The following is a 25,178-nucleotide window of genomic DNA, read 5'->3' as shown; positions in this document are numbered from 1 at the left end:
AATTGGGAGTGCATGATGAGGAAGCGTTTGGGTTTTCCATATAGGTTTCTATACAATTTTAACTTTGTACTTTGAGGATATATTCACATATTACTTTTCAAAAAGATCTGCATATGTATGCGTATATGTAGATACATGTATATTTATTTATATACATTTGAATACGAAGGGCATATTCTGAAGGAATATTTTGCGAGTATGAGAAAGAGATTTATTTTTTTCCAGATAAGTAATCTGAGATAATCAAAGGTAATATAAAAGAGGAACAGAATCTCAGCTTTTCTCTGGTTGACTTACAGTTTCCAGACATGGTAATGTTTAATTTAAGATACAAATCAAAGCTGTTAAGATACAAATCGCCAGCTCTTTCTAAGCAGGCGTAAGCAGCATGAGTTATTTGCAAAGAAATCCATTGCTCAGGAGTTTAATTTCATTTCAGACAAGTTAAGCTTGTCTTAGACAGTCAGCACTGAGATTGGGGATAACTAGATAAGTGAGCTGTGGGCCCTGTCTTTGAGGGTGAGCAAGCTGGTGGGAAGGACAGACCTGTATACATCTGTCATTTTCCATGAGTACTCACTGCAATAGAAGGCTAAAGGAAGTGCTTGAGAGAACAGGCTGTGGGCATGCAAAGGAAAAAACAAATATTGGTTGTGGGGGGGCTATAAGAAATATGTTTTCATGAAGAAGTGTATGAGACAGATTCTAGGTTCTAGGATGAATACAGGGGAAATGAAGATGGAAGAGGCCTGATGGCCTGGGAGCGTGATGACAGTCCAAAGACTAGAGGTTTTTGTGCTGATGACAAGTTCATTTCTGGAAGTTAGCAGTGATAGTAGTGGATTGAAATAATAATTTTGTATATGAAACTTCCAGGGACCTACAAAAAATGCAATTTTTCTATTGCTAATTTTAATAGCTGACATTCCTTGGACACTTAGTGTGTACTTGGTACTCTGCTAAGTACTACATGTGAGTTACCTCCTTGAATCCTTATGGCAGTGCTATGATGTAAGTAGTGTATGATCTTCCTATGGTATAGTAGTGTTGTGATTTCCATTTTATAGGTAAGAAAAGTTGAGACTCAAGGAAGCTAACTTGCTTATGTGGTATTATAATACCAGAAACAAATAGCTCCAACCCCCCTGATTTTAACCATTATGCCAATACTATACCCAGAAGTAGATGACCTCAAGGTTTTGTCCTAAAAGAAACGTCTGGGATTTTTGGTTTTAGAGGTTAAGTGTTTTGAAGACGTGACAAGAACTTAACACGTGGCTCTCCAAATGGGCTGTAAAATTGGTGACGGGATGAAAATCTCAGAGTAAAAGATGTCCAGGAGATCTGTGAAGGTTGGCTCCACCCCCATATGGCAGTGAACAGGGAGGAAGAAAGGAGAACTGTGATCTAGCAGCTGGAACTCCCCAAAAAGGTGGCATGTTCTGAAGCTTGTTACTTGGAGTCAATAACAAGCGAGTGGCAAAACTGGATGGTGTGGGATGAGAGGGAAGTAGTGGAGGACATTTAACAGTATGTCTAAAGTCATAACTTTAACTGAAGCAAACGATCATGGGTCTTCACAGAGTTAAGCAACCATAATGAAAATCTGGAGATCACCATAAGGGGGGCTAAAGCATATTGTGGTAGATCCAATCAACGAGATGCTGTAAGTCCTCTCCTCAAAAATGCTACTGTGTAAGAAAACTTAATGGCGTTGAATAATACTTACCACATATCTGTAGGTGGAGAATTATACAGCATGTATTCCCACTTTTGTAAGTATATTGTCATAGACATTTGTCACGTCTGTGGTTGCTTGTCATCTTATGAACAGCTTTTCCATGTTTGGTGACATTCCTACGTTATGACTACCTCCTTTCCAACGTTAAAGCCAGCACTCAAGTTTCTAGCCTCCCTTGCAGCTGGGATGCAGGCATATGACTTGAGCTCCACCAACCAGATGGACCATGTGAGAGAATTCACGCCTGAAGTGAGTACAGCACGCAGACGATCCCTGTGCACAGCTTTCCGTTCTAGTGAATGGGGCATGACAGAAACCTGGAGCTTTCAGCAGAGATGCTCGGCAGAAGCTGGGTTTGGGAGGCGGCAGCAGCAGCTTCCTCATCAGCCCGCTTTTGCATTGTGGTTTTGGGGATTGCTTCTGGCAGCTGAGTCCTGAGTCCAGAGCCCAGCCCTCCCAAACATTTTGTGAGCCACACAATGCCTTTTAAAAATAATCTCTTTTACTTCTTAGTCAGCATCAGTTACAACACAATCTTGACCCTAGTCTTTTGTTATTGCTCTTTTTCTTGTTTTCTGGAGATATTCATTCAGCAAAAAATAATCAGATACCTATTATTTGCTGAGTACTGGGCCAGGTACTAAAGGTAAAGATACTGATAATGCTTTCTCTAACTTCAGTCCACATATGACATATACTGTCAGGGATGTTCCTTTTTTTAAATTCAGATATAACTGACGTATAACTTTGTATTAATTTTAGGTGTACAACATAATGGTTTGACGTGTATATATACATATTGTAAAATGATCACCACAGTAAGTCTATTTAGCATCCACCACCACACAGTTACAATTTTTTTCTTGTGATGAGATCTCTTAAGATCTACTCACTTAGCAACATTCAAATATACAGTACGGTATTTTGAACTATAGTCACCATACTATGCGTTACACCCCCAGGACCTATTTATCTTATAACTGGAAGTCTGTACCTTTAGACTACCTTCATCCATAAAGGAAGGTTTCTTTAAATAATTTTGGCAAAGATATTTCTCAAGGATTCATGAGGATATTAAGAATTTGAAGGACCATCATAAAATTAATATATATTACATAAAATTTAAAATTTTTTATTGTAGCCACCTTTGAATTAATAGGCTATTTTCTCTGTGAATGTTGCTTTCATTTTTTGTTCTCATTTACATAATTCCCTATTTCAGTTAAATTCTCTTTTCTCGTTTCCTTTTAAAAAAGTAACTTGATTGTTAAATTTACAATATTATTGCATCTTTTAAATTAAAAGTTATAGCAAAGTGAAAAAGACTATAAGAAAATAATTATGAACTTTACTTTCAGTACATCCTTCAGTAGCTTTTTAGTGAGCGTCTGGGGAAGGTAATCGTTTTTGTTTTAATACATCTAAAGAGTTTTTACTTTATTCTCTGTCTTGGGTTGTATTTCAGCTCAGTTTGGAACCTAGGTTCACAGTTACTTGCTCTCAACACTTTGAAGACATTATTCTCTTATATTCAGGCATTTATTTTCTCTGACTGGGAACTTGCTGGCAGCCTGGCTATCTAAGAGGCTCTCATATGTATGTCACTTTAAAAACATCCCTGGTATCTTTTAGGATTTTCTCTCTAGCTGGATATTGCTAGAGTTTTAATGCTATACATGTTGATATGAATTTATTTTTATTTTATACTGTACTTTCATCATAAAAACACATGTTCTTCAGTTTTGAATTTTTCTTAGCCAGTATCTCTTAGGATATTTGTTCAGTGTATTCTCTCTATCTTCTCTTTTGGGAATTCCTTAGATGAATTTAGGGTCTTTCAATCAATATTTCTTTTCTTTGGGTTTTTTTTTTTTAAAGATTGGCACCTGAGCTAACATCTGTTGCCAACCTTCTTTTTCTTCCCTTTTCTTCTTCTTCTCCCCAAAGCCCCCAGGTACATAGTTGTATATTCTAGCTGCTGGTCCTTCTGGTTGTGGCGTGTGAGATGCTGCCCCAGCATGGCCTGATGAGCAGTGCCATGTCTGCGCCCAGTATCTGAACTGGCAAAGCCCTGGGCCACTGAAGTGGAGTATGAGAACTTGACTGCTGGGCCAAAGGGCTAGCTCTCAATCAGTATTTCTTATCTCTAACATTTTCTCTGTACTTCATTCTAGGTGAATTCATCGGCACAATTTTTTAATTCACTAATTCTCTCTTTGATCGTCTTATCTGGACTTTATCCTGTTTCATTTTATTTCAGACCATGATTGTTTTTCTAGATTTATAATAGACACTTGTTCATGTTTCTTATATGCCAATTCTCATATCACAATTTCTCATTCTTCTTATGAGTGCTATTCCCTTTTTACGTTTTGATTTTTAGTCATTTTTTTCAGCTTTATTGAGGTATACTTGACAAATAAAATATGGTATATTTTTAAGGTGTGTAAGGTGATGTTTTGATAGACATATACATTATGAAATGAGTACCACAATCAAACTAATTAACATATACATCACCTCATATAGTTATGATTTTTTATGTGTGGCGAGAACATTAAGATCATTTCTGTTGACAAATTTCGAGTACACAATACAGTATTATTGACTATAGTCACATGCCATGCATTAGATCTCCAGAATTTATTCATCCTGCAACTGAACCTTCATACCCTTTGACCAACATGTCCCCATCTCCCCTACCCACCAGTCCCTGGATACCACCACTCTACTCTCTGCTTTTAGGAGTTTGACTTTTTTAGATTCCACGTATAAGACCATGAGATATTCATCTTTCTGTGTCTGGCTTATTTTACTTAGCAAAATGGCCTCCAGTTTCACCTATGTTGTTGCAAATGGCAGAATTTCCTTATTTTTTAGGACTGAATAACATTCCAGTGTGTGTGTGTGTGTGTGTACACACACATCCCACATGTTTTTATTAATTCATCCATCAGTGGACATTTAGGTTGTTTCCATATCTTGGCTATTGTGAATAATGCTGCAGTGAACATGGGAGTGCATGTATCTCTTTGAGATAGTGATTTTGTTTCTTTGGGATACATACCCAGAAGCAGGATTGTTGGATCTTATGGTAACTCTATTTTTAATTTTTTGAGAAACCTCCATGCTATTTTCCATATAGGTTGTACTAATTTACATTCCCACCAACGGTGCACAAGGGTTCCCTTTCTTCACATCCTTGCCAACCCTTGTTATCTTTTGCCTTCTTGATAATAACCATTCTAACAGGTGTGAGGTGATAGTTCATTGTGGGGTTGATTTGCGTTTCCCTGATAAGTAGTGACATTAAGCACCTTTTTCCTGTACCTGTTAGCTACATTTGTATGTCTTCTTTTGATGTCAGTTTTAGTTTGTTTTATTGTTTTTATCTCCTTGTCAGTGAGGTCTCCTTATTTTTTATTTTGGCTCTCTTTTTAGTGTTTGTTTTCAGGTGCTTTAAATTTTCCATTCCATCTTTAATGGGGAATTTTTCTTCTTTTCTCTGCATACTCCTCTCCAAGTGGAGGATTTGTGGATGCCTCCAGCAGGCTCACCAGACACTCAGTCCAGAACCAGGTTTTATGTGAGCGACTTGATGCATCTGTCCTGTAATAAAAATTGCACATGTGTAAGATGAAGCTGAGCTGGCAAATGACTTGGTTCACATCCTTTCTTTGGGACTGACTTTCCTTCTTCTGTGCAGATCAGCAGCCTATGTTAGTTGTAGCCTAGGGTAGCAATTAATTTTTACCAACCTTCTTTAAAGATTGAGGAACGCTTTTTCCTGGCTATGTTTTCATAAGAGAGCCTGATGCCTTTTGGCTTCAAGCATCTATGAAAAGCTTTTAATATCTAATACATATTAGGTGTCAAACTCTTTCCCCTTTTTATGTGGCTCTACACCCAGAACTCAGTGGGCCTCGGATGTCAGGACCCTCTTCCTTCTCTGAGCTCAGTTTCTGGTTCATAGAGATGTTTATCTTGTTTAGATATTCCAGGAAATTTACCTGTGAGCGTTATATTTCTGTCTCAACTGTTATTTAATGGGAAGTTCTTACTCTGAGGTCCATTTATCCATGGCTGGGCTGCAGAATAACCATGAATCCTTAAACTTGTACACAAAAATGCATGTATGTTAAATGTTTGTATTTTTCCAGGGTATTGGGTATTTAACTTACTCTGATCCTCAGGGTTTTCAAGAACTGCTGACCTAAAGTGACTCTTCCCATTTGAATACATGTTGCATTTGCCAGGAAAAGATGTAATAGTCAGAATTTATTTTATTTCTCTTCCAAGACATATAAGTACATTTTATACCTTCAACAACTTTAGCATAATTTTAAAAAGCAATGGTACAGTGGCAGCTTTGGAAAGGTTTGAATGGAGTCTCCCCAAAGTAAAATTGAAATTCAGCTTATGGTACAATTTTTTCTTTTTGGCAGTCAAAGGACATGCTTCCTTTAATGGAAAAAATGCAAATATTTAATCAAAGCAGTAAGCTAGAAATGATGAGGGTATTTATTTATACTTTAGTGTCTTACCAACTGTTTTTCTGAGGTCATGGGAATTAAATGCGGTTTGCTTGTTAGATGAGGATGAATGCATTTTCAGCAAATGTGGGCTACTAAGGCCCATGTTAGTGTTGTGCGTTCGGTAAGTGTTCAATGAGTGCTAGTAAAAGACAACGGAAGTCAATTGCAGTTTATTCTAAGTGTTTAATTGACTAGACTAGGCATCCAGCTTAACGTCAATTCAAAGATACTGTACACAACTCTTGTGAGTCTTTTCATGACTTAATAAAAATAAAATTTTAAACTGGAAAATATAAATATATTACTTAGCACTAAAATAAAAATAAGTGCATTGTTTAAGGCAAAATACAAAAAAGTTAGACTGAGTAAAGCGTGACCTAGTTTTTCATCTTGAAACTTAAGAGAGATAGAATGCAATGAACAATCCAAAACTGTAATTAAGAAAATAAGCTCATTTAAAACAGCAACCAAAAGAACATAACACCTAGGAATAAATTTAGCAAATGAAGTGCAACTTGTGCATCAAAAACTACAAAATAATTCTTGAAAGAAATTTAAAAAGATCGATAAAGAAAGAACTCTTACAACTAAACAAGAAATAAAAAGATAAATTACTCAATTAAAAAATGGACAAAAGTCTAAATATAGTAGTCCTCCCTTATCCACCATTTCACTTTCCACCATTTTGGTTATTGGCAGTCACTCACAGTCCAAAAATAATGCTATGTCACAATGCCCACATCATTCGCCTCACTTCTTCTCATCGTGTAGGCCCTGTATAATCTCACGTCATCACAAGACGACGAAGGATGAGTACCGTACAATAAGATATTTTGAGAGAGAGACCATAATCACATGATTTTTATTACAGTATATTGTTATAATTGTTTTATTTTATTGTTGTTAATCTCTTACTGTGCCTAATTTATAAATTAAACTTCATCATAGGTATGTATGTGTAGGAAAAAACATGGAATATATAGGATTCATTACTATCCCTGGTTTCAGGCATCTCGTAGGGGTCTTGGAACATGTCCCCTGTGGGGCACTACTGTAGATGTTTCTCCAAAGGAGATATACAAGTAGCCAATAAACATACGAAAAAATGCTCAACATTATTCCTCACTAGGGAAATGGAAATCAAACCTGCAATGAGACAGGACTTTACATTCGCTAGAGTGTCTGTAATAAAAAAGATAGACACTAACAAATTTTGTCAAAGGTGTGAAGAAATTGGAACTCTAATACATTGCTGGTGAGACTGTAAAATGGTATTGCCCCTTTGCAAAGCAGTTTGGCAGTTCCTCAAAATACGAAACTAGGAGTTTTCATTTAACCCAGAAAACCCACTTCTAGGTACCTACCCGAGAGAAGTGGAAACATGCGTCTACACAAAATATTGTACGTGAATGTTCATAGCAAAAATGTGGAAACAATCCAGGTGTCCAGTAACTGATAAATGGATGAATAAAGTATGGTAATCCATACAATGGAATATTATTCAGCCAGAAGAAGGAATGAAGTACTGATACATGCTACGACATGAATGATTTTTGCAAACACTGTGCTAAGTGAAAGAAATCAGTCACAAAGACCACTCATCATAGTTCCATTTGTGTGAAATGTCCTGAATCAACGAATCTGTGGAGACAGGACGTAGATGCAGTGGTTGCCTGCAGCTGGATGGGGGGAGGGCATGGAGAAGGACCGCAAATGTGTCTTGGCCTTTTTTTTGGAATGTTAAAAGTGTGCTAAAATTAGATTGTGGTGCTGGTTGCCCAATTTTGTGAATTTGCTAAAAACTACTGAACTGTACCCTTTAAATGGGTCAATATTATGATATATGAATTATATCTCAATAAAGCTATGCAATGAAGCTATGTAATAGGTTTATTCTCTTTAAAAACCAAAGGTTTTATTCTCTTTAAATTCTTTTATAGATCAAAATAACTTAAGGCCCAAAGGGCTCTTAGAGATCACTTAGTTTATTTCAAGGGAAATAACATATATATTAATAACAATAATTATATACATATATATATATGAGGTGAGGAAACCGAGGACTGGAGAAATTAATTTGTCTGAAGATACATAAGTAGTTAGTAACAGAACCAGATGTATGAACCTTAAGTTTGAATTTCCAAACCATATCAAGATATGCTCAACCCCACAGAGACCATCCACACAGAAAATATGAGGCATAGGTGTGGTCATAATTCAGGTAATTTGCTTAGTGTGACCTATCAAAATATCCACATGTGACTCTAATTACTTTTTGTGTGGATGAGATAGAAATCCTAAAATTAACAAGGAAGGAAAAACATAAAGACAACCAAAAGATTACAGAAATATGTACTCACACACCTTGGAGAATCCATTAAATTAAAAAAATATATAAAATTGTCTTTCAAGGAGAGACTTTTTAATCTCTGGGCTGTAATGGCATACATGAATATCTAAAAATTATTCAGTAACCCAGCAATATTTTAATTTTAAAGTAGGGATAAAAAACCTTTATGCTTTCAGAACTTTTTCTATAATTTAGTATAATTGCTTCCATTTTGGCTTCACGTAAAAGGAGAATAAATTATCTGTGAAAAGAAAGTTTGGATTTCCTCCATTTGCACAGGCAGGTGATGGGAAATTAAATTACCCCCCCCCCCATTGCTGCTCCTGGTTTTTGTTTGCTCTTAGTGTTAGTATTTAAAACTGCAATCTTTTTGGAGTTTTACGTTAATTCAAAATTTGGAAAATAATTATCAAATTTTAGAGGAGAAGGGAGGTTTGTGAGAACTCATGTAGCCAAAGTTTGCAAATCTATAGCTTATAGGCTGCACACTTCTCAAAGATGAATTTTATTTGGCTTGTGAAATATATTTTTAAAATCTAAGCAATCATTGAACATTGAGAGATTTTACCTGAATATCTGAATTTCTAGCTTCTTTGGAAAAATCGAAGGGTTTGGTAAAATGAACCTTTAATCCTGAATGGTGGTTTGGGCTGCACTTGAGTGCCAGCTGCCCTGTTTGGACAAGTTGTGTGCTACCCTGGTGGGCACAGCTCCTCTGGCGCCAGCTTTCCTCGTGCACGTTACCCTCCTGACTTATGAGGTGATGGAGGCATTCACTAACTTAATTATGGTAATCATTTTCAGTTTGCAGCTGCTGACTTTGCCCAATCATCTTTTTTCTCTGCTTTCCCCATAAGGCACTTCATCAAATGAGCGTGCGCCTAGTGAGGTAATTCTGAGCTCAATATCACTGTTGCCACCTTCTAGCGGTCAAAAGAGTTGTAAATCTTGCTGGTTATGTAAGAGAATCAAGTTGACTTTTCCAAAAAAGGAAATTGAGGAAGCTGAAAGTATTTTGAATTTTTATGTAGAAACATTCTGAATAGGGAGGGATATTGGTTCTTGGGACAAAAAACTTAGAAAGCAGAATGATTTGTGGCCCTCCAAAGGACCGCAGTACGTGAATAGATACATGGTATATCTGTGGTATTAAAATTTTGTGGGGGAAGGGGAGCAATTAGGAACACTTTTTTTAAAAATAAGGAAAATGAAAAATTATAAATAATTAGGAAAAACTTTTAAAATGTGCTGGGGGGCATTACAAAATAAAAAACATAAAAAACACTGATATGGAGGAGCATTCAGTACTCAGAAAGACTCATGCCTGGTCTAATGTTTTCCTGTTAGATGTAGCTCATTCTTATGGGAAGAACAAGTAAATATATAATGAAAATAGTAATTAAGTTGGAGTAGAGACATTGCCTTCCATCCAATCGCACAGGAGACTATCTAATCCAATTGCAAAAATAACCAAGCATTTCATTTTCTTTCCAGCTTTATTGAGATATAATTGACATATAACATTGTGTAAGTTTAAGGTGTACAACATGATGATTTGATATACATATATATTAAAAAACAATTACTACAATAAGGTTAGTTAACACCTCCATCACCTCACATAATTACCATGTTGGGTGTGTGTGTATGTGTGTGTGCTGAGAACATTTAATATTTACTCTCTAGCAACTTTCAAGTATAAAATACATTATTATTAACTATAGTCACCATGCTGTACATTAGATCCCCAGAACTTATTTATCTTATAACTGGAAGTTTGTACCCTTTGACCAACGTCTCCCCATTTCCCTCACCCCCAACCCCTGGCAACCACCATTTTACTCTCTGTTTCTATGAGTTTGGCTCCTATAGATTCCACATATTAACAAGATCATACAATATTTGCCTTTCTCTGTCTGACATTTAATTTAGCATAATGCCCTCAAGATCCATTCATATTGTCACAAATGGCAGGATTTCCTTTTTTATGGCTGAATAATATTCCATTATAAATATGTACATATATATATGTATACACCACATCATCTTTATCCATTCATCCATCAGTGGACACTTCGGTTGTTTCCATGTCTTGGCTATTGTGAATAATGCTGCAATGAACATGGGAGTACAGATATCTCTTCGAGCTAGTGATTTCATTTTGTTTGGATATATACCCAGAAGTGAGATTGCTGTATCATATGGTAGAAAAGCCAAAGGAAAAGAGAAATGTTAGCATTGCTGATAGAAGTATAAATTGCTACAATGTAACTGTTTTTGGAGGGCAACTTAGCACTGCCTGTTAATTATGAACACGTGCATAACCTATGACCCAGTGGGATCTCTGTATGAGAGAGAAAATTTTCTGCCTTTGTTTAGGATGCTTGAGCAAGAATGTTCATAGCAGCATTGTTTGTAATGTGAATGGCAAAACGTTGGAAACAACTTAAATATCTATTTCTGGGCAATTGGGTAGATAAACTGTCATAAATCCATTTAATGGAACTCTTAAAATATTTAAATGAGAACTGCTTTTATCAACCTGACTAAATCTTAATGCCATAATGTTAAGTGGAAAAAAAATTTGCCATCATGTTAAGTGAAAAAAAATGACACCTGAATACAGAAAGCATAATACCACATATATAAATTTAAAAAATGCACGTTAACGGGGCTGGCCCCGTGGCCGAGTGGTTAAGTTCGCGCACTCCGCTGCAGGCGGCCCAGTGATTCGTTGGTTCGAATCCTGGGCGCAGACATGGCACTGCTCGTCAGACCACGCTGAGGCAGCGTCCCACGTGCCACAACTAGAAGGACCCACAGCGAAGAATAAACAAGTATGTACCAGGGGGCTTTGGGGAGAAAAAGGGAAAACAATAAAATCTTAAAAAAAAAAAAAAATGCACGTTAAGCAGTACTGTATATTGTCCTTAGTACATACATACATAGTAAAAGTATAATTCATACACAGCAAGGATGCTTCCCCACTGTGAGATAGTGGCTACCTGGGCTATAACAGTATCTGTAATGCTTTCTTTTTTATTTGAAAGAAAAGTTTAATTAAATAAAATATGGCAAAAGATTAACTTTGTTAAATATAGGTGGTGGGTACATGAATGTTTGTTCTTTCTGGATTTTTTGGTATGTTTAACTCTTTAAATTAAAAATAAAACATTTTAAAGAATTATAGGGATCCAGGAATATATAGAAATTTTCTCAGTCTGGTTATTGGTAGCTACAAAGAAACTAGACAATCTCATACTCACTGGTGAAAAACTTATAACCAGTTCCACTGGAGTAAGGAACATAAGTTCCCACTATCAATTTGCTGTCCTTGCCAATGAAATATGACCGAAGAAAGAAATACGACTTGTAGATATTGGAAAGGAGGAGCCAAACGTATTGCTATTTTCTGTCTAGAAAATCCAACAGAATAAAATAACCGTATTTAGAACTAGTGAAAGCGCTCAGGAAAATGGCTAAAGAGAAGTTAAAGGTTATTAATCAATAGTTTTTTTCTACACTACCTATAAACAATTAGAAAATGTAGTTAGAAAAAGTATTTAAGCTCAAGAGGAACAAAAAAAATAAATACCTAGGTCTTTTTTTTTTTTTAAAAGATTTTATGTTTTTCCTTTTTTTCCCCAAATCCCCCCCGGTACATAGTTGTATATTCTTCATTGTGGATCCTTCTAGTTGTGGCATGTGGGACGCTGCCTCAGCGTGGTCTGATTGAGCAGTGCCATGTCCGTGCCCAGAATTCGAACCAACGAAACACTGGGCCGCCTGCAGCAGAGTGTACGAACTTAACCACTCGGCCACGGGGCCAGCCCCTAAATACCTAGGTTTTTAAAGAAACTTTGCTCTAGAGCTGTTTAATGAAAGCTGTAACGTTTTACTGAAGGACAGGAACAATGACCCAAATTAATGGAGAGGTATTCCAAGTTATCTATTAGTGCATAGCAAACTGCTCCTATACTTGGTTACTTAAAACAACAACAATTTATTTTTTTCTCATGATTCCATGGGTTAGGAATCTGTGTGGTTCTTCTGTTGATCTCACTTGAGATCCTTCATATGGCTGTGGTCATCTGAAGGCTTGACTAGAGCTGGATTTAAAAATTTTTACACTGTAATTCCACCTTTAGAAATCTACACTTTTTAGAGAAGCTCATGCAGGCACAAAAGATGCATAGGAAATGCTCATGGCAGCACTTTCTAGAATCAGAAAACATCAGTGACTGTCTAAATTTCTACCCATAAGCTAATAAACAATCTACTGCTCACTCACTCTATAGAGTAACATGAAGCTGTACAAAAATAAATTAGGTTCACGTGTATTAAACATATTAGATCAAAAAAAGTCGTAAAACAATAGATGCTGATCTTATTTCTATAGAAAGAAAAAAATCAATATTTATTTACGTATTTCTGCAGGTAAACAAATAGAAAAATGTTAAAAGTGATTACCTCTGGGGAGAAGAGGGAAGGGGGGCCAGTGAAAGTATATAATTCTTATAGTCTCTCTATATTTTTACTGCATATATGTTTTAAAAAGAGAATAAATGCATATATGATGATGTAATTTTCTTTTAAGAATCAGAATGAAAGGCATATCATCCAGATTTTCATCAAGTTCAGGAGTTTTTAGAGACAGTAACAAAGAGTGTGAGGGCTGTGGACACTTTCTCACAAGAGAACATGTTGAAGTGGGGCCAGCCCGGTGGCCGAGTGGTTAAGTTGGCGAACACTCCGCTGCGGTGGCCCAGAGTTTCACCGGTTTGGATCCTGGGGGTGGACATGGCACCGCTCATCAGGCCACGTTGAGGCGGTGTCCCACATGGGACAACTAGAAGGACCTGCAACTAAGATACACAACTATGTGCCAGGGGGATTTGGGGAGATAAAGCAGAAAAAAAAAAAAAAAGAAAAAAAGAAAATGTTGAAGAAATTGGGATATTTTACTTGAGTAACTGAAAACATATTTGCTCCGGGGAACAAAGCTTTGGCCAGTAGGTGAAAATCCAAGATACACATTGGAACTTTCTAACCATTCGAGACCCCCAAATGTGAAGTGGGCGGCTGTGAAAGGCAGTGTGAACTTTTGTCGCTGGAAGAATCGGGCAGAGGCAGGGCAACCACTTGTTAGGTTTATTTCAGAGGCAACGACTGTATTGGTGGGTAGGTGAAGAGGTGCCTAGAAGAAAACATTTAAACCTCAGTTTCTGGGATTGCAAACGTCCTGGATAGAGGTTAACACAAGAATTATTGGGCATGACCTAAACTGTAGTCCATGGAGTATCTTAGATTACGTCAAGAACTAAGTCATCATGACATCTAGCTAGATGCGCGTGGCTTCACGAGAAAATTCTTGGAATTTCACTCTTACGTGTACCTAGGTAAGTTCTCTATTTTAGGTTTCAGATCCTGTACTGTTAGAGTGCAATCAGACCAGAAGCATCAGCTAGTTAGAAATGCAGAATCTCAGGCTTTACGGCAGACCTACTGAATCAGGATCTGCATTTTAACAAGATCCACCGGTGATTCCTATTCATGAATTTATGAAGCACTGGTTTATCCAACTATCTGTAGAAATTCTCTTATTGCTGAGCCTTCAGAGGTCAAATAAAAAGAAGCAACATAAGTGATGACAAGAGGAGAAAAAATGTATTATATGTATAGTACACAGATGTATTATACACAAATGTATTATACGTATAGTACATATGCGTATATATACCACAGATAGGTATATACATATACATGCACTTACGTATAACCCCTAAACTTACTCTTTCTAGCTCTCAGTTTAAGTGGATGGTCATCGACTGTTTTACCTTTTAAAGAGATTTTAGCTCACTTCCCTTCCCACAAATGAATAGCACTCTCAATTTAATTAAACACCGACTAGAAGAAGATAAACATCTTTGAGACTTTTCTCATACACTTCATTTGACGGCTGTTATTACTTAGGACATCTTTAATGTCGTAATTTACATTTTATGGTTTATTAAGAATTCTTTGTCTTGTTTTCAGCATATCAATGAATTTTTGAGGTTTAATCCCTTAATCTTGATTTACTAGACTTTTAGAATTTTTTCACATGAGGATTGTTTAGGGCAGGGGTTTGTGGAAGAAGTCACCAAAAAAGAAGAGTGAATAACCTCTTGAAGTGAAAAAAGCTCCCGGGTAGCTGGAAATAGTCTAATTACCAGCTAAAGCCTTAGCAAAAATGTATTGGCTTTCGATTTATTTTACTATATCCATTTCCTGAATCATTTTGGTTTTTCACTTGTGTGCACAGGAATTTAATGAAAAATAATGAATTCAGCAATGTATGGGGACATCGCAGTTAAACCTTTTGCTGGATCTTCACAAAACATTGCTTTTCATAAACTGTTTTCTTAACAAGTCATGTTGCTCTCAGCAGGCTTTGCAGAGTTTAGAACACACTCTACCCAACTGGCCCCAGATGGAAAATAGGCTCTTGAAATTGGATGGCTTTTTAAGCGTAGCTCTCCACAGCCTTCTCAAAGGGGGGAAAAGAGAAGCTTGAACAGAATGCATTTAGTAGCTTGGTCTATAATTCCCCCAGCATCCCACCTATTTGGATGTTTTTGCTTTTGGCAGTGGAATTTTTCTCATTTAATTAACTCATTAGTGTTAGCAGATGACACAGTGTGAAAATTCTTTTCCCTAGTCGCTTATCTAAATATTCTTCCAATCCACCGGGGTTAGGTGCACACTTTATTTATGTATTTTTAAACGTTATTTATTTATCTGTTTCATTTCTCACTGACTTTCCCCTTAAGAGTTCATGGGCAACATGTACGCATTTCACGTAATGAACTAGAAACGTTTCTCAAAGTGATAAATGGAGAGGAGGCAGAGGAGGGAACTAAATAGCAGGGAATATCTTTACAGAGAAAGAAAGAACAGATGGTTTGAGAAGAGCAGCCAGAGCTGAAATGCTTATCCTGGTCCAAGCCCCGGCCAATCTGTCTCTCAGCTTTTGCTCCATACATTGTAGAAATGTAGCAATGGTTTGTGTCTGGAAATCATCTGGCAACACCTGGAATGACAATAAAAGCAAGTTTTCCAGGATTATCCCAACAAAAAGTAAATTTTTTCCCTGAAATCATTTGCTCATTCATTCATTCACATTTTTTTACCCTTTTGCTATCAATTTATAAATCTTCTCTCTCAGATTTTAAATGTTCTTGAAATTTGATAATGTATACTTTAACCCCCTCTGTCTTCCCCATCTCTTCTCTCTCTCTCTCTATTTCTTACTCTTCAGGGCCTAACACAGATCCTGGAACAAAATAGATATTGAATGAATATTACTGAATTCTGAGTGAAAGGAATTCTGTTGAGTGATACCTAGCAGTCTTCCAATATCTATTCCAGCATTTCAAAACAGGCGTCTCTTTAATCCTCAGAGCCATCTTGTTAAGGTGACTGCTGTTGTGATTATTATCTTAATTTTTTCTGTGAGGAAACTGAGGCCAAGAAATGTGAAATAAATTGCTTCGAGGTCACAGAACTTGTAAGTGGCAGTTGGAGAATTTGAACTCAGGACTGTCTATGATGATGCTACCCAAAATGATGGTGACATGGGACACTCAGTCTTGTTGGAGCCCAAGCAGTGATGAGGGAGCTTCTTTGGATCCCTACTAAGAGAAAAACACAACCTCCAGTTTCTGTGGCAAATAAGTACTGGGTCATAGGAAGGGTTGACACTGCATTTTACTCTGAAAGAGTAAATTTTATGGTATGTGAATTATATCTCAATTTTTTGAAAGATTTAAATAATAAGGTTGTAAATTACTGATTTGGGGATGTTTTGAGCTTTCAAGAGCTTTCTCTGCCCTCCATTCCTGAGCAACTGAGTTCAAATTAATGTCAATTCTTTAACTATTCCAGTTTACCAAAGATGCACTTTGAACAACAGCCAAGATGTCCACACCCAGACTTTGATGCAGCTCCCTTGTTCCCCATGTCATTTATCTGAGGAGGGAGCCATGGGACAGTGACACTTATGGGTCTGTCCAGCATTCAAATCACCAACTGTAAGCTACTGAATAGGTTCTAGGGTTAGAAGTTTAATAAACATGAGCTCATGAAACCATTTTTTAAAACCAATTTTCATCATCATACAAAATTTTCATACACTTCAAAGAAAAAATCGTTGTCACATCCCTCGTAGACTGTTTCCAGCCGCTAAATTAGCTGGCAAGGATGGACACCACATTTGGGAAATCTGTTCACATTCAGATTTCTTCTAAATCAGTTTCAGGGTGCTGCTGGGATTTGAATAGATGTTTTATGGTTGAAAATCACATAATTGGGGGGGGGGGTTGTACTCATGTCCAGAATGGAGACAGTAGTTTTCTTTTCAGTAAGAGTGCACGCGCATACACACACATATGCACTCGCACACACACTCGTACACATTCACACACATACATGCAACACACACCCTTACCCATATACTTCAGGAATGGATGTATCAATAGCAGAAAGTTATTAAGCCAATATAGCTTCCAAAAGGAAACCGCTATTTTTCTGTGTTTAAAGTATAAGAAAAGTCAACTGCTTTCCTTTATGTTGATTGAAAAGATTGTGATGAAAAGATTTCAATGCAAAGCTGACAGGAGTTTCAAACATTCTGTTTGGTAGTTACAAGCAAATCTTACGGGTTCATAATTTCCTCTTTTCCCCTCCTGCTATTGGTGCTTTGAAGTGAGAGCACGGTGCTCCTGGAGAACAGTGGGGAGAAAGGAGGGAGCGGGTTTGAGTCAGGATTCTCTGCCGCCATTGTCCATGCTGTTGGAAGTTCTTTTCCTCATTCTTTAAGTGATGGCCTCACTCTTTCTAAAATACTGGTGCAATAATTTGGAATCTATATTTGAACTTCTATCTTTAGTCAACATTATTTTTGGCACAAAACAAAAGACCAGTTTAAGCAGGACTATGAGTGAGCTGGAGAGAGTTGGGGGAGGGAGGAAGGTGCTGATCCAATTGTTTGTATCCAACATTTCTCTTCTTTGGGGTCAGAGTTTGCAGATTAAGAATTGCTAGTTGCAGTGGCCAATGACAGGCAGTTGCTGCTGCCAACAACTGCATGTCCCTCAGCCCTTGAGAAAGGGGAGGAGATTGAGAAAGGGGGCACACCTTCACCCTCTCAAACTGGTCCTCAGTTGGCTGCGTGTTGGAATCATTCAAGGATCTTAAAATAAAAATCACTGGGTCCCACCCCTGGCCATTCTGATTTATCTGGCCTGGGAATGGGCCTCCCCAGGTGACTCTAGTGTACAGCAAAGTTTGAGAACCACTGCTCTAACCAGCGGTTGCCAACCCTGGCTGCTGTTACCACACTCTGGTGCCCAAGGCCATGGCCCTAGAGGTTCCAGGGGTCTGGGATGGGGCCTGGGTGTTGGTGCATTGTACAAGCTCCCCACGTGATTCTAAGGCACAGTCAGGGTACAGGTCCACTGAGCTCCCTTGTCGGGGACAGGAAACTCACTGCCCTTTGGATTTCTTTGGTGTGTTCAGTTCTGCAGTTATTCTTTGTAGGATTGACACCAGGGCAGAGCCAGTGTGCTGGGTACTCAGGGGATACACCAATGAGTCTGACACAGTCTCTGTTCTCTGGATGTTTATGAGACTGCCAACAATCGTATTTTGCATTGTTCGTTGCTTACTGAAGCTGACTGAAAAATATTTTGAATCTAGATTTGGGAAGGCTTTTTCATACATTATCAAATTGAACCTCACAATAACCTGATGGGGAAGGCAGATTAGGAAATGTAAACTCACAGAAGTTAGGGAACATGCTCAAATTTACGTGGCAAAGTGGGCTGGGCGCAGCATCTTCCAATGCCTTTTGGCTCCAGCGTTTTTCTCAGTTTCTCCTGGCACTACCATTAATCTTTCAGATCAGGGCTGGGGAGTGGAGGGATCAGAGGGGTAGAGATTGACATGGAGAAATATTCTTAGAATGTGTGTGAGAATGAGTGAGTGTGTGTATGTGAGCGTGTGTGTGTGCCTGTGTGTGTGTGACTATGTACGTGTGAGGAAATATACATTTGAGGTTGTTATTTAATGTTCTTGTTTGGTTATTGTCCCTTGAAAATTATACAGTCTGTTAACAAAGGCTAGCAGAAAAAAGAAATTACTGACATCTTTAAGAATATCAAAGGGTCTGTCTGGCACTGAAAGGCCATACTATCTGTGAGGAAAATTAAACATTTTATTACGGTCAACTCAGATTTCTACAGATACCAAGAAATAGTATTTTCATCAGCTAGAGAGAGTGTATGTGACGGGGAGAGGAGATCAGTATCAATGACCATCAGTCAATAAAAGATGCTTAATATCCTGTCTTCCTTCAACTTCTGACTATTTTCCTCCCATGCAGAGGGGGAGAGACTTCCAACCCATCACTTGGAGGCAGATTTGTGTTCTTTATAACTAGAGTTGTGAGAAGCCATAGAAAGACATGAACATGACTGGGTTATGGTCCTTTGTAAGTACAGGCAAGGCCTAAGCAGTAATTTTTAGGTTGATAATAGTTTTAAAATCATGATAAAATGTTTTCTTTGAGGTTTGGGTATGTCTGTGTGTTTGGCTAAAAAAATAATTTCAGTGTTAGAAATGTGTAAATCATTTCTTTGCTTTAGCAATGTTATATTGCTGCCCTGCTCTTTACGTGCTCATGAAGACAGCTGTAAACGTCCATTCATTCATTTATTCATGCAAACAACAAATGTTCATTGAGTGTCTGCCTTGTTCCTACACATCATAGGAGGACATAGAACATAAAATCCTGTCTCTGCTCTCCAGGAGGTTAGTGTGTAGTAACACATTTAATTCCATGCTATTATTTCAGAAGGCTCATAAGAAGGAAGCCAGGAGTTGCCCAAGGAAGGCTGACTACCTGTCCAAAGGTATCTCTATGGGCTACACATCAATCATTGTCAAGCCTAGAAAAGAGAAACTACTGTAGATATTTCAAGCAGAGAGGGATTGAATGCAAGGAAGTGATTATGAAGCTGTTGGAAGGGCTGCAGGAGCAAAAGGGGTAAGGTGGTGGTACTCAAAGACTGGGACCCTGCTCCTGCCCTTTCTTATGCTGAGCTGTTGGAGGAATCATGGAAGTTACCAGAGCCTATAGTGACCTGCCGTGGATGCTGCTCAGCTAGAGCTGGAAGCAGGACAGCTTTTCCCTGCCTGTTGCCTTCTCACCTCCTTTCACTCCCTCCTACTGGCAGAATCCAACTTGACCAACTGACCAAGAGGTCTTGATAAGGTAGTTTGCACCTCTAGACCTGCAGTACAGAGAAGAGAATAGCAGGGCAAGGTGGGAGTGAGTAGGTGAGTGGGTGAGTGCGTGGGTGGGTGGGTGGGTGGGTGGGTGGTGGAGATGGTGAAATCCAACAGTCAAATAAGCAGCAGAGAGGGATAGGGTCTGGGAGTAGCCACTGTCTCCCAGAGTTTTCTCTGTTTTGTAGACTCAGAAACTTTATTAGTACATTGAGATGTGATCAGACTTTGAAATCTGACTGAAACTAACTCTTAGGGACTGAAATGTATCCCCTCACCCAAATTCATATATTGAAGCTCTAACCCCCAATGTGACTATATTTGGAGATAGGGCCTCTTAGGGGGTAGTTAAGGTTAAGTGAAGTCATAAGAGTAGAGGCATCATTCAATAGGACTGGTGTCCTTGTAAGAAAAGGAAGAGACACCAGAAGCATGCATGCAGAGGAAAAGACCATGTGAGGACGCAGAGAGAAGGTGGCCAAGTGTAAGCTAAGGAGAGATGTCTCACCAGAAACCAACCCTGCCGGCACCTTGATCTGGAACTTCCAGCCTCCAGAACTATGAGAAAATAAATTCTTATTGTTTAAGCCACCCAGTCTGTGGTATTCTGTCATGGCAGCACAAGCTGACTAATATACTAAGCAAATACATAAATGATGAATATAAAGAGTCAGATGCCAAACTGCAAATTGGTACTAAAAATGTAACTTTCCAAAAGATTGCCTACTTATATTTTCTGGTCAGCACATTCTTCTTCTGTATGTAAAACTACTTGGGAGTCAAATAAAATTAGAAGGTTGCTTTATGACAGTGGTCTCTGAGCAAAGGAGTTTGTTGGATGGACAAATGGCCAGTGTAATACCAAAGTGTCTTTGGGATCTGACGTACTCATTTCCCCTCCAGACCTACAGTCCTTGCTGGGTATATGTAAATGTGGGCACTCTCTTTCCCTGACTGCTGGAGGTGAAGTGTATTAGCCTCCCTGACTTTTCCTTTGTGGACCGCTCTCCTTTTCCTGTTGACACATCCTGGTTGCCATTTTGTTTCTGTTGGATGGCCTTGCTTTGATCCTTCTGGATAACTTTACTTTGATCCTTTCCATGGTCATTTTATGGTTTAATTTGCAAATTTTCAAGTTCTTGGCATGGGGATAGAACATACCCTCAGGCTGATTATTGGCCAGGACACACTGCTACAGCTCTAGTGCTTGTTGCCATTGACTGTGCCCTTCTGATTGGTCAATACCTGTGCTGTATCATTGGCTAAAGGTTTGACTGTCACTCTCTGCGTATATAATTGGCACCATAATGTATGAAAAGAAAGGACCAGGTTAAGCTGTTCACCCAGCCTTCCATATAGCAGGCTAAGCTATTTGCAAACTGTCAAAATGATCCTTGTTTCCCAAATGATAGCCTCATCAGCCTATTACGGAGCATAAAATCCAGTCACTAGAGTTGTTGCTTAATGAGTTTAATCATATTTACCAGAAGGGATAATCAATGTATCTAATATTTAAAGCTTACCTACTATGCGCCAGGCACTAGTGAAAACTCTTTAAATGGGTCATCTCATTAATCATCACAACCACCCTACTATGAAGAAGGTCCTATTATCAATCCTATTTTATAGATGAATTAACTGAAGCTTAAATAGGTTAAACAATTTATTTAACAATATTAGCTGATAAGGAGTAAAGTAGAGAATCAAACCCTAAGAATAACCATGGTGTTTAGAACAAGCAAGTTACCTTGCTCTACAAGACCCTGTATGATCTGATTGTTGCTCACATCTCTGAACTTTTCTCATACAGTCTCTTCCTAGTTTGCTTTCCAGGGCACATAGACTTCTTTCCCACCTCCTTCCCAGTGGAAAGACTGGTCTCTCTAACTGGAATGCTCTTTACCCATATTTTTACATGGCTGGCACCTATCCTTACCATTCTATCTAAAATTTTCTCACCTTCTACGTACTTGACGCTCTACCACCTACCTGGGGTTATTTCCTTCATAGCAGGTGCCTATCATGGTTTGGAGTTATTTATTTGCTTATTTATTTTCTACATCCTCTCACGAGATGTAAGTTCCATGAAGGCAGGGACATGGTCTCTCTTGTACATGGGTGTGTCACCAACATCTAAGTACTGGGTCCTCCGTACATTGGGCACTCAATAAATACATGCTAAATGCTAAAGAATTATCTCCTGTGATCTATCCAACCCCAAGGTTCTTTGGAATAAGACTTAGGAGAGCATGTTTTTGATGGAAGGGGAAATCCCAGGGCCTGAGTAGTCTCTCTAGCTGGATTCATCGTTACAGAGAGTATTCTGAGATACCAGGGCACAGTCACTAGGATGAGGAGGGGCTGCAAAGTGGGTGGGGAAAGACAGACCCCCCAAGCAAATTTCAATTGACTAATAGTTTTGCCTATAGTAGTGGTATAGAACTAACTTTGCTCTGAAAAATGCTGCCAGGAGTTTGTTTTTAACTACTAGGCCCTACCAACAAGCAAATATGAAGAGCTTCCTACATTTAAAGAACTGTCCTAGGTGATGATGGTGATTAATAAGTTAAGTCCCCAGGGACTTCTATGTAACTTGGACGAGAAAGAAATCGTTGCCAAATGGAGTGACTAGGAAGGTCTTGTGAAGGAGATGGGACCTGAGCCAGGCACTGGAGCAAGGGGAGAGTTAGACCAGATGGAGGTGAGAGGTATGATCAAAAACGTGGTCTCAGGAATGCGCTTAGTGTGTTTGGGGATTGTAAAAGGCTAGTTGGCAGAAAGTAGATCTTGAACATGATGATGAAAAATTTGGATTTTATCCTGAATTCAGAATAGACTCCTAGGAGTTTCTGAGTGGACCAGTAATGAATTACAATTAGTGTTCCTGAAGGTGAGAGATGGAATGACTAAGATGGAGGAGGCAGCCTATGGCTGGAAAGGAGTCCATCAGGTCCCTAGGATTGACTGTAATTTCGCCTTACCCTGTCTGAGGCACAGCTGTCTCCAGCCTCTTCCTTGCAGAGGAAACTAAGAGAAAGAGGCCACATGGTGAAGACTGTGGAGCCAAGTCTATTGCATCCTTGTTAGACTTGGAGCAATTGAGAGAGTCATGAAAAATATTTCTTTTCGATTTTATTAATAACTGATTGGGATAGCATTTTATGAAGCTCAGTTATTCTATATCAGCAGTACAATGGCCTTGTGTTTGTGCAGATTTTGAGCAATTTCTTTGCCTCAAAGTGCCTTTTGAATCATCAAAGATGTTAAATTATGTCAACTAGTATTTAAGGTTAACTGGTTTTTAATATAATCTGTACATAACTGTAACTTGCACGTAAGTTATAATTTATTGCCTTTAAGCCATTTTTCCATACATCATTTGGTCGTCATTGTTAGCTGGTTTTGCATTTGAGAAAGATGGGTTTCAGAGAGGCTAAATGACTTGTCCAAGGTCACTTGGCTAATTGGTAGGAAAGCCTGGGCTCAAGCCTATTCTTTTATTTCCAGCCTTTCACATCTTGGTGAAAACTGGAAGCTAGTGCTTAATAGAAATGATACATCCTTACTAACCAGAATGCTTAATCATTCTAGAACGAGCAAGCTCAGTGGAGTGCAGGGATTAACTGTATCTGATATGGTGAAATGCAGTGAATATTCAAATACTCATTGACGGTAATGATGTCATCCACCACTCATTCTGAATCAACTTGTCCCAAAGGGAATGTATCTTAGACTGTTCCTCAAATATGTTTAAGTTAAATATTTTGAAATTAAATATTGACAATAATGTTCATGTTTCAGTTTCTTCTCGTTGGGCCTTGGGCTCAATAATTCTTGGTTATGGCATGTGGTTTTGTCAGTTTGATCTCATGGAATTTGCAGACAGCATCTATGTGCACAGTAACAGAATGATTCTGGCTGATAGAGAGGGGATGGGCGTGAAGCAAGTGTGGCATGAAACGGACTGTTTGCTTTTTTCCACAGTCTGCTGATTCGACCTGCAAACCCATTCCCCAACGCCATTAGCAAAACCTATAAAAACACAGGGGCCTCCAGAAAGACGACTCTGACATTTGCAACCCAGAGAGGTCTTTTGAATTGAGAGGGCCCAGTTCTATCCTTATTATTTGGGTCTGAGTGTTTTTGGCTTCAACACTTGTTCTTGGTTAGAAAGTTATAAACAAGGCCTAAACACTGTTCACTTGGATAGTAAAACACATGTTCACTTTTTGCAGTGACCCTGGAAACAGAAGGGGAATTCTTATAAATCACAAAGGAAAATAAATAACTTCACCCATGGAGGGAAAGAGACAGCTTGAGAAAAGGGACTTTGGAAAACGGCTGTCTCTAGACAGCAGTCTTGTGGTAAGTACTAAATATTCATTTACCACTCTATATGTTTTGGCTTAAGATGCATTATTCTTTGACTGTTATTTCCTGAACCCTGTGCTTTTGAAACCTCTATTCCAGTTACCCCATTAGCAATATCCCCTGGGATTTTGTTTAATTTATTTTTTACAAAGTCAAAAGCCAGCAAATTATTGGAATGTTTGTATAGTGTCTTAATAGGCAAATGTCATAATCTGTCAACATTATATATAATTACATTAATTCCAGCCGAAGTAGACCTTAACCTACACAAAAACACTACTGTACAGCTGATGCCAAATGCCAAGCCTATATATAATTGTTCCATCACCCATTTATCTTAACTTTGGGGATAAGTTGAACAAGAATTCAATAGAGCTTCAAATATTGAAAATGAAGGAAGTCTCTGAGATCTTCTTAGGTATGTAAATTAGTTCACTTGTCCATAAACTTTCTTTCTAAAAGTTTTAATTCTGGTGAGCATCATTTTTAACAACCTGGTTGGGTTTGCTTTCATGTATGAGAATCTGTTTGTCCACGGAAGTAGACTAAGCCACTGATTTCTGAAGGTTGGCCACTCTTTCACAGCCTCTGAACTAAGATGTGCAGGTCAACTCTTCTCTTCCATAATGCATATGAACAAAGCAAGAAATCAAATTAAGCAAGTCACTCCTTTCTCTCTTGCTCATCTACTAAGATAGAAATTTAGCCTAGTTCCTTCTTTTGTATGTTGTATAGGGATGTGCTTTATTCATTCTTATACTCCAAGCACCTGGCCTGGAGACTGGGTGAAAGTAGGCGTTCAATAGAATATTTGTTGAATTGATTTATAACTTGCGTTTTTCCAACTCTGCTG

The 25,178-nt window shown here is 38.3% G+C and overlaps 1 protein-coding gene across 11 annotated transcripts in view; it reads left to right on the top strand.

Annotated features, from left to right (window-relative positions):
• NCKAP5 (NCK associated protein 5) overlaps nt 1–25,178 on the top strand; it is a 917,518-nt gene that overhangs the window by 107,918 nt on the left and 784,422 nt on the right. For all 11 annotated transcript variants that reach the window (XM_070581217.1, XM_070581213.1, XM_070581211.1 and 8 more), the window contains exon 2: nt 24,190–24,319. In XM_070581217.1, coding sequence (XP_070437318.1) covers nt 24,251–24,319 — 69 coding nt within the window. In that variant the 5' untranslated portion in view covers nt 24,190–24,250. The remainder of the gene's footprint in view (nt 1–24,189; nt 24,320–25,178) is intronic.

The sequence above is a fragment of the Equus przewalskii genome, chromosome 17, assembly GCF_037783145.1.
Source record: "Equus przewalskii isolate Varuska chromosome 17, EquPr2, whole genome shotgun sequence".
NCBI lineage: Eukaryota > Metazoa > Chordata > Mammalia > Perissodactyla > Equidae > Equus > Equus przewalskii.
This window is presented reverse-complemented; position numbering and strand designations above follow the sequence as displayed.